This window comes from Ornithorhynchus anatinus, chromosome X5 (assembly GCF_004115215.2).
Source record: "Ornithorhynchus anatinus isolate Pmale09 chromosome X5, mOrnAna1.pri.v4, whole genome shotgun sequence".
NCBI lineage: Eukaryota > Metazoa > Chordata > Mammalia > Monotremata > Ornithorhynchidae > Ornithorhynchus > Ornithorhynchus anatinus.
Genome location: NC_041753.1, coordinates 20,785,414 through 20,803,217, shown reverse-complemented (window position 1 = coordinate 20,803,217; position 17,804 = coordinate 20,785,414). Strand labels below are relative to the sequence as shown.

Sequence of the window (17,804 nt, the reverse complement as noted above, 5' to 3'; positions counted from 1 at the left end):
CACCCCTGGAGAGCTAAGAAAAGGGTAGGCAACCATTTGTTTTGAATGGTTCATTCATTTACCTGCCTAGAGGCAGGGAGCTGCCCCAGTTTATTTCTTGAGGTCATTTTCAGCTATAGGATTCTAAGAGTCCATCATTAGGTTCACTTAAAAAAAAAAAACAACAACCAACTCTTCAAGCCTTCCAGGAACTTCTGCTTCGGTCTAGAACGTGAAGTACAAACAAACTCATATCCAAACTTTTCTTTCTCACATGCTATGTATGCGCTCACACACACATACACAGAGCTTAATATACCATTTTAGCTACAGGTTTTAGGTACTCCCTAGACTCTTAAGCAAAAGTTTAAAAGACCAGACTGTAGGAAAAATTCTTCTTTGTCCCCTCCTCCTTTAAGAGTGGCAGCCACCTTAGGCGATCACATCGGAGCATCTTTGGTCCTTGAATAGGGTGACTGAACTCTTCTGGCATTAGAATGCCAAGATACTAGGAATTAATTAGATCTCTGAAGGGCGAGCGTTCCACAGTTCAGCCTCCTTATAAATTTAATCTCGGGGTCAGAAATAACCACAATGCAGAAAGGAAATAGGCTGAAGTGACATCGGACACATGAATTAAGCACTGAGTGTGGGAGAAATTCAGATCACTACATAGGATAGATGCAGGCATGACCTTAGTGCTGTTGAGGCTTTTGAGTGTGGGCTAAGAGAAGTGTGTATTGCTTATCATAGAATCTTCCCATAAATAACCTTGGGTGCTTTTTGAACTCTGTGTGACTTTGCGCAATACCCTTGGGATGGCTCCATAAAATGAAATGCCTGCAGAACAAACACAGTATGTAACCTAGTGGGATTTGCCTTTTCTAAAGGAAACACACAAAGCAGTAGAAGATTTTCAAGAATGGCCTCCTGCATCGGTGGTGTTTGACACCCACAGTTACCTGTTTTGCAGGTGTTATATGGGCACAGTTCCGTTTTGCATTTTATACTGTCCTACCTTGAATTCTTTGTGACCTTTGAAAGTTCTTCCCTTGCACCATCTCATAATCCTTGCAACATCCTTGTGAAGTAGTGAGGGGACAGGCACTGCTATCATTCCCATTTTACAAGTGGAGGAACTGGAGGCAAATGTCAGTTATGCCCCATATGAGTATCACCCAAACCCCATTTTCCTTCTTTTTCCTCCCTTAAATGCCTACCTTTTGGCCACTTGGCTGCTCATTAGCACCTCCACCTACAGAATCAGGGAGGGGAGGGAGATTTGAATAGGTCAGATTTGCTCTTTATTAGCAGCTATGGTCAAAAAAAGAGGAGGGTTGAAATTAATAGTTAGAAGGAGGGTCTGGATTACCTGTGAATTTCATATTCATCAATCAGTCAATTATATTTATTGAGCACTTACTGTGTGCAGACCACTGTACTAAGCTCTTGAAAGAGAACAATATAACAGTATAACTATCACATTCCCTGCCCACAATGAGCTTTTCATGCTCTCCCCATCAACCCCTGCCCTTGATTTGCACATTCTACAGTTGACAGTGTGTTCCATGTTCAGGAGCGATAGTTATGCCTTTAGAGTCATTTCTCCTGTATCGTGGGGAGTTGCATTCTTGAAAAACCGTAAGTTAAGGAAAGCTTGCATTTTAGCTTTTGACCCGAATTCAGTGCCACCCACACATGAACCACCATTTCTTCTGACACTACATCGTGCTCTGGCAGACATTTATTGTTAGAATAATATTCCCTAATTATGATAATTGTGTTATTTGTTAAGCATTTACAGTGTGCCAAACACTGTAGTAAGTACTGGGGTAGCTACAGGATAATGAGGTCAGGCACATTTCCTGTCCCACATGGGGCTCCCATGTTCTGTCTAAAATGCATTGTGAAAACAAGTGTTTCAGCAGAATTTCTGTGCCACTCTTCTGAATGATACTTAAATGGTTAATTTTTTTAACACTTTCCTTCATGGAAATTCTTAAAATGAGGCAAAAATGTGATTTTTATCCCCATCTCATAAAATCCAGCTAACTGTACTTAAAGAAACTTTGTTCAATTGTTTAAATAGTAATAATAATAATAACTGTGGCATTTGTTAAGCACTTACTATGTGCCAGGCATTGTTTTAAGTGCTGTGTAGATGCAAGATAATTGGGTTGGACATAGTCTTTGTCTCTCATAGGGCTCACAGTCTTAATCCCCGTTTTACAGCTGAGGGAATTGAGGCACAGAGAGGTTAAGTGACTTGCTCAGGGTCACACAGCAGACAAGAGGCGGAGCCATGATTAGAACCCAGATCCTTCTGACTCCCAGGTCCATGCTCTAGCCACTAGCCAAGCTGCTGTTCTAAAATCAATCAATCAATGATATTGAGCACTTACTATGTGCAGAGAACTGTCCTAAATGCTTGGGAGAATACACCAGAATTAGCAGGCATGTTCCCTGCCCATAATGACTTACAAAAGAAATACTTTGTGGTTAAACCATGCCACGAAGCAGCGTGGCCTAATGGAAGGAGCCTCGGGAGTCTGAGGACCTGGGTTCTAATCCCAGATCCTCCACTTGTCTGCCTTGTGACCTTGGGCAAGTCATTTAACTTCTCTGTGTCTCAGTTACCTCATTTGAGGGGTTTAAGACTGTGAGTCTTTTGTGGGACAGGGATTATGTCCAACGTGACATATCCTGTGTCTACCCCAGAGATTGGTACAGTGTCTGGCACATAATATGCATTTAACAAATATCGTTTAACTATAAAAGTTTCCCTTACAGTCATTCATAACACTCATTTTGAACTCCCTAGCCAAGAAACAAAGTCAGAGGAAGAACATTGCTAACAGACCCAGCTATTGCTGGAGTACTGTAGACTCATTGTAGGCAGGGAAATTGTCTATCATTGTATTGTACTCTCCCAAGCACTTAATACAGTGCTCTGCACACAGTAAGTGCTCAATAAATACGATGGACTGACTACTGAATTCATTCATTCAGTTGTATTTATTGAGCACTTACTGTGTGCTGAGCACTGTACTAAGAACTTGGGAGAGTACAATATAACAATAAACAGATAGGCGTACTGAGGCATACTAAGAGAAGCAGTGTGGCTCAGTGGAAAGAGCACGGGCTTGGGAGTCAGAGGTCGTGGGTTCTAATCCCTGCTCCGCCACTTGTCTGCTGTGTGACCTTGGGTAATTCACTTAGCTTCTCTGTGCCTCAGTTACCTCATCTGTAAAATGGGGATTAAAACTGTGAGCCCCACGTGGAACAACCTGTTTACCTTGTATTTACCCAGCGCTTAGAACAGTGCTTGGCACACGGTAAGCATTTAACAAATACCAAAACTATTAAATTATTAAATTATTATTACCAGAATGGATTTGTAAATTACATGATACAGGAGCAAGTTCTCTGCCATTTCCCCTATTCCAAATTTATTGTAATATCTGTCTACCCCTGTAGACTGTAAGCTCCAGGTGGGTAGGGATCATGTCTGCCAACTCTGTTGTACTGTGCTTTCCCAAGCACTTAGTACAGTGTTCTGTCACAGAGGAAAGAGCACAGGCATGTGAGTCCGAGGTCATGGGTTTGAATCCCGGATCTGCCGCTTGTCAGCTGTGTGACTGTGGGCAAGTCACTTAACTTCTCTGGGCCTCAGTTACCTCATCTGTAAAATGGGGATTAAGACTGTGAGCCTCATGTGGGACAACCTGATTACCCTGTATCTACCGCAGCGCTTAGAAGAGTGCTGTGCACATAGTAAGCGCTTAACAAATACCAACATTATTATTATTATTAAATACCATTGATTGCAGAGGGTGGGTAGTGTATTTCTATGCCTTGGCACTGAAAAGTGCCATTTAAGAAGAGAGGGATAATAGAATTAACACTCCTCCCCACCTTTGACCTTTTTTGAATTGGTGAAGAACCAGAGGTTTTCAGGTACCATCTGAACTATCAGGGAAATGTTTTGACAGGGTTCCACTGTTTTCGGAGCTATAAGATTCAGGGCTTGGTATCATTCAGAGCAGTGCAATTCTTATGTTGAGGTTTCGAATCATTTTTACAATGATCTTTACAATTTTTGGAGGCTGCTTTCCAAATATCCTCTCTACCTTCTATTTGTCCCCTTTCTTCTCTGTCTTCCCTCCTTCCCCTTCTTCTTCCCTTCCTTTTTCTCCCTCGACCCTTCTCAGTTTAATATTGAGTGCCTGATATAAGCAGAGCATTGAACAGGGTGCTTGGGAGAAAATAATAAAAAAAAAAAAACCAAGTGGTCTCTGTCCCCTGGGAATTTATAATCTAGTTGGGTAGGCAGTTGGGCATACATTACAAGCATATAAATTCCATATTATAAATTACTCCTTTATATTAATACCTGTCTCCCCTTCCAGACTGTAAACTCATTGTGGGCAAGGAACATGTCTGCTGACTTTGTTGTATTGTGCTCTCCCAAGTGTTTAATCCAGTGCTCTGTACATAGTAAGCACTCCGTAAATACCACTGATGGATTGATATGATAGGAACAAGAGTAAGAGTGGAGGAGATACAACTGACAATAAAAGTAGGCCATTGCTAGAGTGCTAAGGGAGGCTGATAAGATGTCATGATTGGGCAGGTGAAGATTAGGCAGAGAAGGCCTCTTGGAAAGAGATGGATTTTGCCAAGTACTCTGAAGGGAGGAAGGAATGTGATTTGCTGCTTTTTCTATTCCCCCTCCTCTGTCACTGTTAATACTGGTTAGCCCTTTGAACTATGAATGAGGAATCAGTGGCTCTAAATGATTCTTTACTCGGGTTAGGTCAAGTTTATTTTGGAGTTTACTTACTTGGAATTGCTTTGCTATTTGTTTTGTTAGATGTGGAGGGCTCCATATTTGGACTTTTCTTCTTAGGTCATTCATTCTTCTCTTCCTACCAGAGCATGGGAATGAATGTGTATTACGTGTCTTTCTTTGCATAAAATTCTCTGTCTGATCCTATATGGACAAGAGCAAAAGTATAGTATATTAAAGAGATATAAATCCAGAGTTTCAAATGCACAGATAGCCCAGAAAAGACAATTATCATATCTTCAGGACAATTCTTTTTTTTTTCCCCATGAGTTTTCCTTAATCATTTATTGAAGAAAATTCCTGGAGCACAAGGGGTTCCCAGCACGGATATCACCATTTGAAATGTGTGCACATTTTAAATAAAATAAATCCTCACAGAGTACCTCTCCAGATGTCCTGAATTTGCCCAGGTGGGATATCGCTCAAACTCAGAGAGATGTGGCAGTTTACCTTGCCAAGATTTGGTTGCAAGCTAAATGTGACCAGAGCCCATTAAAAATCTGACTGAGTCACCCATAAGTGTTTGGTTCTTGCCTCTAAGAGTGTGTTTGAGAAGGGAGCAGGGAGAGAGGATGTATTGCCCCTTGTGGGAAGTGGAATTGTCTGGAGAAGCCACTCTCTCTCTCTTTTTTTTTTTTTTTTGGTATTTGTTTACTCTTTGTCAAGCAATAAATTGATGAATGGCATTGATTAAGCATTTATTGTGTGCAGAGCTCTGAAGAGAGCAAAGCGGTAGCTTAGTGGATAGAGCACGGGCCTGGGAGTCAGAAGGACATGAGTTCTAATCCACCCTCTGTCACATATCTGCTTTGTGATCTTGGGCAAGTCACTTAACTTTTCTGGACCTCCATTACCTCATCTGTAAAATGGGGATTATGAGTATGAGCCTCAGGTGGACTAGGGACTGTGTTCAAACTGATTAACTTGTATCTACCCCAGTGCTAAAGACAGTGCTTGGTGCATAATAAGCACTTAACTAGTAGCATAATTATTATAACCTTATTATTATTATTACGTTATAACAGAGTTGGTAGACACATTCGCTGCCCACACAAGCTTATAATCACTGTTTTAAATACTGGGATAAGTACAAGGTAATCAGGCTGGACAAAGTCCCTGTCCCACTTGAGGCTTACAGTCAAGTAGGAGGGAGAACAGGTATTGAATATCCATTTTGCAGTTGAGGAAACATGCCAAAAGAAGTGAAGTGACTTGCCCAAGGTCACACAGCAGAGGAATAGTGGAGCTGGGATTAGAGCCCAGGTCCTCTGGCCCCCAGGCCCATGCTCTTTCCACAAGGCCACACTGCTTCCCACTCCCTCTGCTTTAGTTTTATAAGCACAATATCAAAGCTCCCTTTCATCTGGCTTCACTTTGCCCACAGTACCCCAGCTCTTTGTGCATTTCTTCCTTCCCCAGGGAGGAGAGGGAAGGAAGGGTTGATGCATCCCTAGTGCCCTAATGCACACACCTATTCTCTGAAGCTTCCAGTGCAGCACTTCCAGAGTGTTTCTAGATGGCCAAAGTCCGAACTCTGTGATTAAGTTGCTTGGAGGAAGAGTCAATGAAACGGACCCCCACAACTCTTAAAAGGGCCTCCTAAATAGTTATGGTATTTGTTAATCCTTACTATGTTCTAGGCACTGTACTAACCACTAGGGTGGATACAAGCAAATCAGGTTGGACAGTCCCTGACCCGCATGGAACTCACAGTCTCGATCCCCCTTTTACAGGTTAGGTAACTGAGGCACAGAGAAGTTAAGTGACTTGCCCAAGGTCACACAGCAGACAAGTGGCGGAGCCGGGATTAGAACCCATGACCTTCTGACTCCCAGGCCCGTGCTCTATCCACAGTGTCATGCTGCTTCTAAAGATTAATTGAGCCCCCCAAAGGCTCAGTTAGTCCAGTGCTCTGCATACAATACTCAATAGATTATGTTCAACGGTTGGTATTTATTGTTGATGATGATAATGATTTAGTGGGCACTCTAGACTGTAAACTCATTGTGGGCAGGGAAATTGTTTATTGTTGTATTGTACTCTCCCAAGCATTTAGTACACTGGTCTGCACACAATAAACGCTCAGTAAATGCGATTGAATGAATGGAGTTGAACTGCTTGAACTGGTGTATTGGTGCCATTGTTCTTGTCTGTCCATCTCCCCCGATTAGACTGTAAGCCTGTCAAACGGCAGGGACTGTCTCTATCTGTTTCCGACTTGTTCATCCCAAGCGCTTAGTACAGTGCTCTGCACATAGTAAGCGCTCAATAAATACTATTGAATGAATGAAAGTGTAGTCTATCTTGGCCTATGTTCCACTGAGACCATGTTCCACACCCCTAAAATCTGAGTTCTTGAGATCACCTGAGATAATCCCACTATTACCCACTGACTTAATGTCTCAGGAGATACAATTGTATCACGCCAGCTATTTTCTCAGAACACAAATGGTGTGTAGGATTTTACTGTGTAAAAGATCAACCATGGTGAGCACATAAAATAAGGATAACAGATTAATTTACACTGTTAATATTGCTGCTAATAATCATATTAATAGTCATACCCTTCTAGACTGTGAGTGCATTATGGGCAGGAAACGTGTCTGCTAATTCTGTTGTACTGTACTCTCCCAAGCGCTTAGTATGATTGATACTCTATATTCAAATACTCTGCACCTAGTAGATACTCAGTAAATACTATTGAGAGGATGATAGGAGCAAGATAAACGTTATCTAGCATGTAAATGGGGATTAAGACTGTGAGCCCCATGAGGGACATGAACTGTGTCCAACCCGATTAACTTGTATCTACCCCGGGGCTTAGTACAGTGCCTGGCACATAGTAAACACTGAACAAATACCACTTTAAAAAACCCAAAAAAAAACTGCTCCCTGGAGGGATGCAGGCAGGAAAGGTGAGGTGGAGAGATGATTGTCCAGAGATGACTAGTTAGAGGGACAATATCATTTATTCGAGACTCGGCACAGACACGGTTGTTGCCAGATTTGCTTTGCAATTGTTTCTCCAGCAAAGGGGAGAAACTTCACTGGTTTTGAGACTAGTGGCTCACTTATTTGTTTGGGCCTTCTTCTTCCAGGTGAGCCGTAACTTTGAGCTGGTTGGGCGGGTGAATTTGGATCAGCTGGAACAAATGAAGGGAAAAACAGAGAGCTCCAGCAGCGACGAGGATGAGAAGGAAGAGGAAATGAACAAAGATGAAGACAGAGGTTAGTCTCGCCTCTTTGCTTTTGTAACCAGGGCAGTACCGAGTATGGTGAGGAAGGGCTCACTGTAAATTTAGCCTGCATAGTAAATTTTGCTCCTCGTGTTCTAAAGGAGCAAGTAGCAACATTGGACTCATTTTGTGTGAAATCTGACTCACTAAAGTAGGCCCCATTTTACACACGCACATGGGTATTTGCATGCATATTATGTCGTAGAGATACCTGAGTAAAGAAGGGTTGAATTTCCTTGTAGTGGAAGAATTGTATCGCTGCAGTCTCCAGTCCATGAACTGAAAGAAGAGAGTGTTTTTAGTTTGGGATAGATCACCTTTCAGACCTCAGATTTCTCAAAACCAAATGGCATGTTGATGATGCACGGATTAAATCAGTATTATAGCTGTTGTTTCATGAAGTGAGGAGAGGTTGGCTGGAAACCCGTGATTATGTCCTCCCTCTCCTCCTTACAAGGTCCCTTACCGCCAATCTTTCCTGGACAACTACTGAAGACAGATGAGGAGAACTTGGTTTTTGTTCTCCTGCAAAGAGCTGTATTCTGTGTGTGTGAAAAGGGGCCTGGGGGAAACAGCGCTGTGTGATCCCATTCTGTACAGTCAAAAGGCCAGGTCCTGGTTTAATACTTGAACTTGAGACCTTTTACATTATGGGAAATGGGGACTCCCTGCGAGCTGAGGTGCTCCGAGTCCCCGCAAGCCAAACAAACAAAAAAATCCCTTTGTTGTGATCTGGATTCAGAAAAACTTGAATCAGTGGATAGTTTTATTGATGCTGTTGAAGATTTATAACCTTCATTAGCAGGGGCAGTAGAAATACATTCTTCGCTAGGGAAATGCTTATGATGTGAGAAGTGGGACCTTTTTTTTTTAGCATTTCATATGTATTATTTCCCTAGTGGTGATCTCTTAACATCTGTGAGCTGTTACTAGAATTCTTGATTTGAATGGGGATGCATCTTACAGAGGGTACAAAGGACCCTTTTTCTTCAGGATGTTGTGGGCTCTGCTCTTCTTTATTGCTTTATCGGTTCCTCTTCAGGAAATAAATTATTCCTCATTGATTGTTATGACTTTTTAATCTCTTAAGATTAATACAGGTTTGAAGGGTAAGGTCATCAGTTCAACCCGAATCGTCCCTCCTCCCTGCTCATGAAAACCAATTTAGAAAACTGGGGTGGGAGGGAGGAGACAGGTGAAGTGGTGGAATGTTTTAAACAGATTTTCTCTCCTCCCCCATCTCTCCTCTCTTCTCTTTCTCAATAGCGTTGTGGCATAAATCCAGCTCGGCACAACTGAAATGAGCTCAATTGTCTCTGACTGCTTCTTGCTGGAGAGTGTGTAGTCCACATTCATGAATCCTAACCACACAGAATTGAAAAGTCTTAGGGGTGGGGAGGAACGGATTCTTCCCTGAAAGAGTAGGGGGATTTACATGAGTAACTCCCAGTAATGTTAATGGGAATTACGCACGTAAATCTCCCTCTTCCCCCTCATTGAAAGGAGACTAGTCCCTATTGTCTGTACCTCCTCTTGGACAGACCCAGAATCAATTTTCCACTCTCTAGGTACATTCTTTTAGAGGAGAGGGCTTACTACACAATAGCGTCCTTAGCGTTTTACCAGCAGTAAGTCTTCAATGAGTAGAAGCATAGTGAGGCATGGTAAGAGGAGCACCCCTAAATTTTCCCAGCAACTGTCTGTTGGTAGATGCTAACAATTGCTTAATAGCCTCCCCCTGCAATGAAACTTGGCACTGGGAATTAGCAAAAAGCGAGCTGGTTTCATGTTTCATAAGGAGGAAAGGAACAAGTGTTGGAGAAGCACTCCCCTATTGCAATTTAGATTTTTAATGAAGCGTAGCTAGTTATTGAGAATCTAGGTGCATTTATATCCCTTCAATGCATAGATCCTAACTGCACATAAAATAGTGAGAGCGAGGGGTTGTGGTTACTGGAGTTCCTAACTATGGAAGCTTGGTTTTGGACAGGGTGAATTTTAAAGTGAAGAAACCAGGCATGCACAGATCAAAATTAAACCAAGCAGAATCCCCCTCTCTTTCATTATGTAGTTTGGGAGGAGTCAGGAAGGCAGTCTGTTGATTTCTTGCCCAAGATAATCCCTGCTAAGGAATTAATGCTCTGAGCAGATGGTGCTGTCTCATTTCCAGTGAAAAGAATCAAGCGAGATAGTCTGTGCAATTATTTTTAATGGCTTGTGTGGTGATCTTCTTAATTTGTGAGAAAATGTTTCATCTTTTGTTAAAACCAGCCCCATTCACACAGCTTTGTGTGTAAAAGATTAAGGCGGCCCAGAAACACCTAGCCAGTTCATGTCGCCATAAGAATTTTATCAGATGGCATTCAACAAGCCTTTCGGTAACATCTTGTGTGCACCGGCACATAGTGATCAGATATGCGGAGATGATCCTCTCTACAGTGTGCTTTGCCATAACCGTGCATTGTAACTAAAAAGCAGAATAGGCCCTGCTGTTTATTCCTGGTATGAGGGCTTTGGTCCCGTTTTACGGAAGAGGGCGAGGGCCAGGAGAAGGGCTGTGAAGTGATCTGATGACCCATGGTTCTGTGATAGATTCTCCATCTAGAATTGTTTTGGTTTGTATGAAGTCCTTTGTGATGACTGAAATCGGGGAGGAAGAGGTGGCCAGACATGGAGGACCAAGCTTTCTTATGTTTTCAGTGATATTTTGGGGCTGAGCCTCCACTATCCACGAATGTTTTTCTCCCCCCTACTTCCGGCTTCGGGAGAGATATGTTGTTCACAGAGGAGGTCTGTGGTGGCTGTTGATTCTTTCCTCTCTCTCAGTAATGCTTTTATTCCTTCTGCAGATCTCATGGCATTTTCTGACAGCGGGGCCCCCATTTGCCCCGAGAAACGTTTTCCGTGTGAATTTTGTGGACGGACGTTTGCTCAGGGCTCTGATTGGGAGCGACATGTGCTGAGGCACGGCATGTAAGTCACTCAGCAGAGGACGCTTCCCGACAATCCAGAGCTCTAACGTGGTCTTAGAGGGGAACCGCGGGTGACCTGGGAGGTTGGGCTCGTTCTTTGGGTTCCCCTAGAACCAGGAACTAATCTGGACAACCACAAGATGCACTGTGTTCAATTCCAGCAGTATCTGTGGGTTCATCTGCAACTACGTTATAAAGAATGGAAGTGGGGTTGGTGATGATGGAAGGGGGAGTTGGTGATCTGGTTATTTCAATGGCCGTGTAACAACCAACCCACTACATCTCCATAGTTCTCCGTATAAAACTCTACCATGTCCATACCTAGAAATGGCTTTTATCTGGCTAGTGTTGATTCAGCCTAAAACAAAGTGAAATTTTCCAAGAGAAAGCTAGCCTGGGAGGCAGATGATGTGTTGTCCTGATCCTGGATCCTTGACTGAATTGAACATGTAGGTTCACCTTACCTATCATAAATGTTCTCTCTGGGGGAATGGAATCAACCTCCTTTGCCAGCCTCTCAGACAGGTTGTATCTATAAAGTATTTGAGAGCCCTGAAAATAAAGTCACGCTTTGATAAGATATTTTAACTAAAGGCACAACACATACACATATACCTTGGTGGGAATGTCCAGTGTTGCAAGATGCTTTCAACTACTTTCAGTGACTCCTCAAGCTTATCTCTACATCTTGGGGATGGTGGGGGTGGGGGGAGGGTCACTGACCTCATAGGTTTCCTGCTGTGGGAGAAAAGTCATTGTGTTTGCCCCCACAGTTGTTTGAGCTATCCTCTCAGCCTTGCTCATTCCAGGTCTCTGTCAGGACACCCGGAAGTTTTCTAGTGGGGTGGAAAAGATCCCCAAACTGGATAGTTTTAGTCCATTAGATCTTCAAAGCCTGCCTGCTCCTTAAAAACTCCATTCCACTTGCTAGTCCCCTCCCAAAGCCCCTCCCCCTTCTTGCTCCCACACGCTAAAGGAAAAATATTTTCTAACCAGAACACCTCCACCACCATCTGCAGTGGTGGCAAGAGGGTATTAGGGTGGAGGTGGCATCTGGTGGAGGCAAGGCAGCTCATAAGGGCCCCACCGGGGACTCGGGGGTGGGTGGGAAGAGGAGGGGCACGGGGGGAGAGAAGAGAGGTCCAAGCACTGCCATTCCTTTAACCCGAACTGAATTCTGACCTATTCCGGTTTACTTCATCCCAGCCCTCATCCCTTGCTTTAGAGGTTCTAATACAGCTAGAGTTGAAAAAACAAAAATCCGTACCCAACATTCTCAATTGATTCCACCTCATGACTTTCTGTTTTTGTTATTTGCTTCCGAATCTTTCCCTTAAACCTTTTTAGAGGAAGCCCAGGTAATAGGACGTATATGTAGAAAACTGTGTCCCAAAAGGATAGTATTTTAGGAGGTTCCACTCTTCATAAAGTCTAAAGGAGCATCATTCCTCGTTGGGAGGGTAACTAGTTGTTTGAGGCCATTATGTGGGAAAGGACACACCATTGAACTTCAATGGAATGGAGGCAAGTTAGTATTGCTCAATGAAATGTTCCTCATTTCCTCTCCCCTGCCAATGCTTTTCTATTTTCAGGGCTCTGAACGAAAGCAAGCAAAGGAGCCAAGAGGATGACCGCCCAAAAGACAGCCTCGAGGAAAATCTTAAAATGCCCTTAACGGAAGAGAAGGAAGGTGACGAGGTGCTAGAGATGAACTTTCCCCTCGAGAATGAAACAGTAGCAGTCTGTGTGGTAGCTACCGACGAAACTCTCCAAGAAAATGCAGAGGCCAAAAATGAATAAGCATTTGGTGTGATTTTTAATCAAATCCTACTTGAACAGCGATGAAGGGGGTGGGGATGGGGGGGCGGGGGGTGGGAGTTGGGTGGGGAGGGAGAAATGAGAGGAGAAGACAGAAACAAAGCTGCTTTTTAGGACTGAACGATCTATTTTCAAAGCACTGGTACCTGTGTGAGTGAGTGTGTATATTAAAATTATTTAAATGGTGGAATAAGTGGCTCCATTACATCACTGCATCTTTTCTTCCGGACCTTCACAATGGAAGTTACATTCATTTGGACTGTGGAAGCATCACTTGTGCTACACAACGTGCTTTGTGGTGGAGCCTGGGACTGCATATGGAAAATGGAAGCTTCATGAAAGTGGAAGAAGACTTCTTGTGAGGGGACAACTTTTTGACGCACAACTTTTGGTGCGTTTTTCTAGTTTTAATACATTAAGCTTTTCCAGACTTAACTGCAACCGCTTTAGAAAAAAAAAACTGCTTTGCTTAAAACAGTCACCTGTTTCCTAGTACCTCAGAATTAACCAAGGGAATTCTCTGCATTTGTCAGTACTACCTGTCGTCATTGTGGTTAAATGTAGAGAGAACTGCTGGGCAAGTTGGTGAATGGGGAAAAAAAAAAAGAGTTTTAAAGAAAGGAAAGCAAATTGTTCTTAAAATCCCAGTGTGGGTTTTATTTCTTAAAATACTGTGATTTTTTAAATTATTTTAGTAAAAAACAAAACAAAAAAAAAGAAACAGACTTTAATTACTAGATAACTGTTTGTGAAGTGTCATCCTTTATTCCAGGTAAGCTGTTTGTTAGTGTTTCACTCTAATTTAGGATTTGATAGATTCATGTGAGCTACTTTCAAGGTGATTGTGCAGTTTTGTTTGCCACATGTTTATTTTCTATCAGCCTGAGGTGTTACAAATACAGCACAATTCCGTTTTTTCATGTAAAATGTTTTTGTTTGGGGGGCAGGGGAGATTTAGTTGTTGTGAATAGGAGTGTTTTGATTTTAAACTTGGAAATAACAAAGAATTAACGTTTGTTTTTTTGTTTGTGTGTTTTTAATTTAACTAAAGAACCAAACTTACGGCACAGCTATGCAGCTTGTGGGCCAAACAAGGAGGTCCTCTTCACCATTATGTTGCTTGTCAAATTAACATAATATTGGTCTCTCTCACATGAATAATTTCTGTAAAGATTGGCTGGATTTTTTGTGTGTGATTTAAACTTTTTTTTTTTTTTGGCGAGGCCAGGGAATGTGTTTTTTAATCACGTCACTGGCGGTCAGAAGAGAAAAAGTTATATCCTACAAGGAGCCTGGAGAACTACTTTTATTTGATCTAGATGAGAGCTGCTATGTTTCTCCTTATTAGCTTTAGCATGAGGGGAGCAGCATAGGCTGAAACTGAGTCTACACATATGGTATGTTCTGATTGTGAGCAAAGGGTTTCGTTCCAAAAAGTAGAAAGAACTTTTATTGAAACCTAGTTTTTAGATGTGTGTGTGTGTGCGTGCGTGCGTGTGTGTGTGTGTGTGTCCTTTTGTTTTCATGTTTTGTTTTTTACTAGGGAGGGGTGGGTGAGGGAGGAAAGGGAGGGTGAGGGGGGGAAAGGGGGAAGGGGGTTGCTGAGAAGACAGTGTCCCACACAGCTTCAAATAAAATCCATGGAAAGATGTTGCATTTGTGGAATAAGTGCTTACTTGAAAAGCATGTGTGTTTTGTTTTTTGGTTTCGTTTTGGTTTCTTTTTTTCCTTTTCTTGCTGTTATGGATTCTTATTTGCAGGGTGTTTGTTTTATTTTGGGGGAGGGGGGGAGCATAATGTGGAAACCAGAAAGGGGGAAAGGGGAATGAACTATTTAGACAAATACTCATTTTGTGTCTGTATTTGTTTTTAATTGGCCGCGTTTCAAATGTATTTAAACAGTTCCATACCTGGATTGGGTGTTTGTAATGGTTACCAAAAAAAAAAAATATCCATAAAAAAAGAAAATGATTGTGACATGCTTTTATCACTACTTTATTTTTCAAATAACATGTAAATATTGTAATCCATTGGATTTTGTTTTGCTAACCTGTTAATAAAAATATGGGACCATTATCCTTTTAACAAGGCTAGAATGTCATTTTTTTTTCTTTATTCAAAATGTATACCTGATATATTGTGGCCACACATTTTGATGCATTATTATAATTCTGTTGACTGTAATGACCTAGAATTGACAATAACATTTTTTCATTGTTTAATTTATACAGAGGACATTTTTTTCAGAGCTTGAGAAAGGAAATAAATAGCAAAATGATGACCCATTGACTCCAGCAGTCAGTATTTCCTGATACTAAATACTTGATTATTGGTGGGGAGATCCTGAGTTGAAGCAAAGGGTTAAAAAAAAAAATTAAAAAGCAAGTAGGTTATTCAAGTTGTTGGCAACATACATTTTGTAATGAAAAGTGAAAAATTAATAAAGAACTTTTTGCAAATGTGTCTACGGCTGTGGATCTATCTTCAAAAATACTCCCAAAATAGTGCGACAAAAGGAAAAACAATTTATTAGCAGAGCTGATTGTCCACATCAGTAGGGATGGGTGTGTGTGAGAGAGAGAGTATGAGAGTGTATCTGTGTTGATGCTACAAATGGTGAAATTTCTGCCCCATGTATGTGCTGTTGAAAGGAGAGTCTCTCTTACAATCTCCCTTGAAGATTAGGGCCCTTTTTCTAGCCCTCTTGTCTAATCACGTTGAACACAGCATCCCTAAACAGAGGTGGTAAGATGCAAAGTATACTACCAAATGGCACTGTTGCCTTTTTGGAGCCGCCCCCTAGGTTGTGGGGTGGAGGAGAGTCCCAGCTCCCCCACTTGTCTGCTGTATGACCTTGGGCAAGTCACTTCGGTTCTGTGCCTCGGTTACTTCATCTGTAGTAATAAAAATAATAATAATGGTATTTATTAAGCACTTACTGTGTGCCAAGCACTGTTGTAAGTGCTGGGGTAGGTAGAAGGTAATCAAGTTGTACCATGTGGGGTTCACAGTCTTAATCCTCATTTTACAGATGAGGTAACTGAGACACAGAGAAGTTAAGTGACTTGCCCAAAGTCACACAGCTGACAAGTGGCAGAGCCGGGATTAGAATCCACAACCTCTGACTCCCAAGCCCGGACCTTTTACATTAAGCTAAATTGTTTCTGTGAAATGGGGATTAAAGACTGTGAGCCTTATGTGGGACAAGGACCGTTTCCAACCTGATTAGCTTGTATCTATCCCAGTGCTTAGTACAGTGCCTGGCACATAGTAAGCACTAAACAAATACCGTGGGGGAAAAAAGGTAGAAAGGTAGAGGTAGAGAAAATAGTAGCCCAAGGTCAGTAAGCCATGTGCTTGATTTGTGTTTGCAGGAAAGGTGATGAGTTATGCTGAGTTACCCCCACTTTTCAGCTGGCATAGTGGATAGAGCACAAACCTGAGAGTCAGGAGATCATGAGTTCTAATTCTGGCTCTACCACTTGTCTGCTCTGTGACCTTGGGCAAGCCACTTAACTTCTCTATGCCTCAGTTACCTCATCTGTAAAATGGGGGTTGAGACTGTGAGCCTCACATGGGACGGGGACTGTGTCCAATTACCCTGTATCCACCCCAGTGGTTAGTACTGTGCCTGGCAAGTAGTAAGCGCTTAACAAATACCATTATTATTATTATTTCTTACCTGATCCCCAGATGGCCGCTGAAAGGATGAGCTGGTGGGTTCTGTGGTCACCGCAGCGGAAATCTCTACAACAGGAGACAGTGCTGGGCTCTCCCCTATTTCATAACCACTGCTAATGGCACACCCCAAAATTTACAGCATAGCATAATGGATAGAGCATGGCCCTTGGAATCAGAAGGTCATAAAATCTAATCCTGGCTCTGCCACTTGTCTGCTATGTACTTTAGAAAGATGGACTAATTCAGCAAAATAAGGTTCAGCTATCAAAGACAGGGATTGCTCAGTTAACCTAAGTTTCAGCTCCAGTACTGCACTTCTTTGGGCAATTAGTGCTCACTGCCATTAGATGTATCATCAAATTCACATTGCTAAACATGGGGAAGGGTTGGCGATCGTGTCGGTGGGCTGGGAGATAGTGCTCTCCAAAGCTGATTTAAATACTCTGCTATCTGGCTATAGTGAGGTTCCATAGCATTTATTCTTCTCACCGAACAAGAAATGGCACCAAATCTCACGATTTCCCACTAACTTCCAGTGAACAGCATTTGGGCAATCTGTTTTCATCTCTATTTTTCCCATTGTGTGTTGTGCAGCGGAAATGAAACCGCACTGGTTACTCATGGTACAGATGGAGACTTTCCCTCAGTAACTGCAGTAAGAAGAAAGCAACAGTGCTCTTCAGAGAGTTTGAGTGTGTATGTGTGTCCATAGGCATGAAAGGTATTAGCAATGTATGACAGACAGCAACACTGTGTAATAGGGTGTGCACTGCCATTAAATATCCTGTCTCGACGATGGCAGTGTTCTAGATGAACATAGTCTCCGATGGGGAGAGTTTTCTTTCCATATCTAAAACAAAAAAAAAAGCCAATTTAGACATGTCTGAAACTTAGAGAAGACCAAAAGTCATACAAAAATAGCTAATTGGGTTGGTTTTGTTCCCACTCTGAGAGCTTCATTCTTCAATTTTATCTGCAGTATAATCTACAAGTCAATGCATGAAATATATTTTTGCCTTCGCCAAAACCCCTCTTTGTAAAATATTTGCACAATGGCATATCACTGCTCTCAGTAGAAAATAGTGTAACAAAAGACCCTTGTCCTGTCTTTTATTACAAATATGCAGTGGGACAGGGTTATCTGTTTAGCGGGAGTCTTGACTTTGAATTTTCCTCTGTACTGTTTCTTTAAATCCTAGCCAACATTCGGTCTAGTACTGGATCTTTTTTTATTGTTCTGGAATACATTGCTGTTGGTGCATATATTCA

The 17,804-nt window shown here is 42.1% G+C and overlaps 1 protein-coding gene across 4 annotated transcripts in view; it reads left to right on the top strand.

Annotated features, from left to right (window-relative positions):
• Window positions 1–12,885, top strand: part of ZNF462 (zinc finger protein 462) — a 118,583-nt gene extending 105,698 nt beyond the window's left edge. For all 4 annotated transcript variants that reach the window (XM_029055115.2, XM_029055114.2, XM_029055108.2 and 1 more), the window contains 3 exons: window positions 7,927–8,056; window positions 10,914–11,037; window positions 12,629–12,885. In XM_029055115.2, the coding sequence (XP_028910948.1) occupies window positions 7,927–8,056; window positions 10,914–11,037; window positions 12,629–12,836 (462 nt within the window). In that variant the 3' untranslated portion in view covers window positions 12,837–12,885. The remainder of the gene's footprint in view (window positions 1–7,926; window positions 8,057–10,913; window positions 11,038–12,628) is intronic.
• Window positions 12,886–17,804: the final 4,919 nt, after the last annotated feature.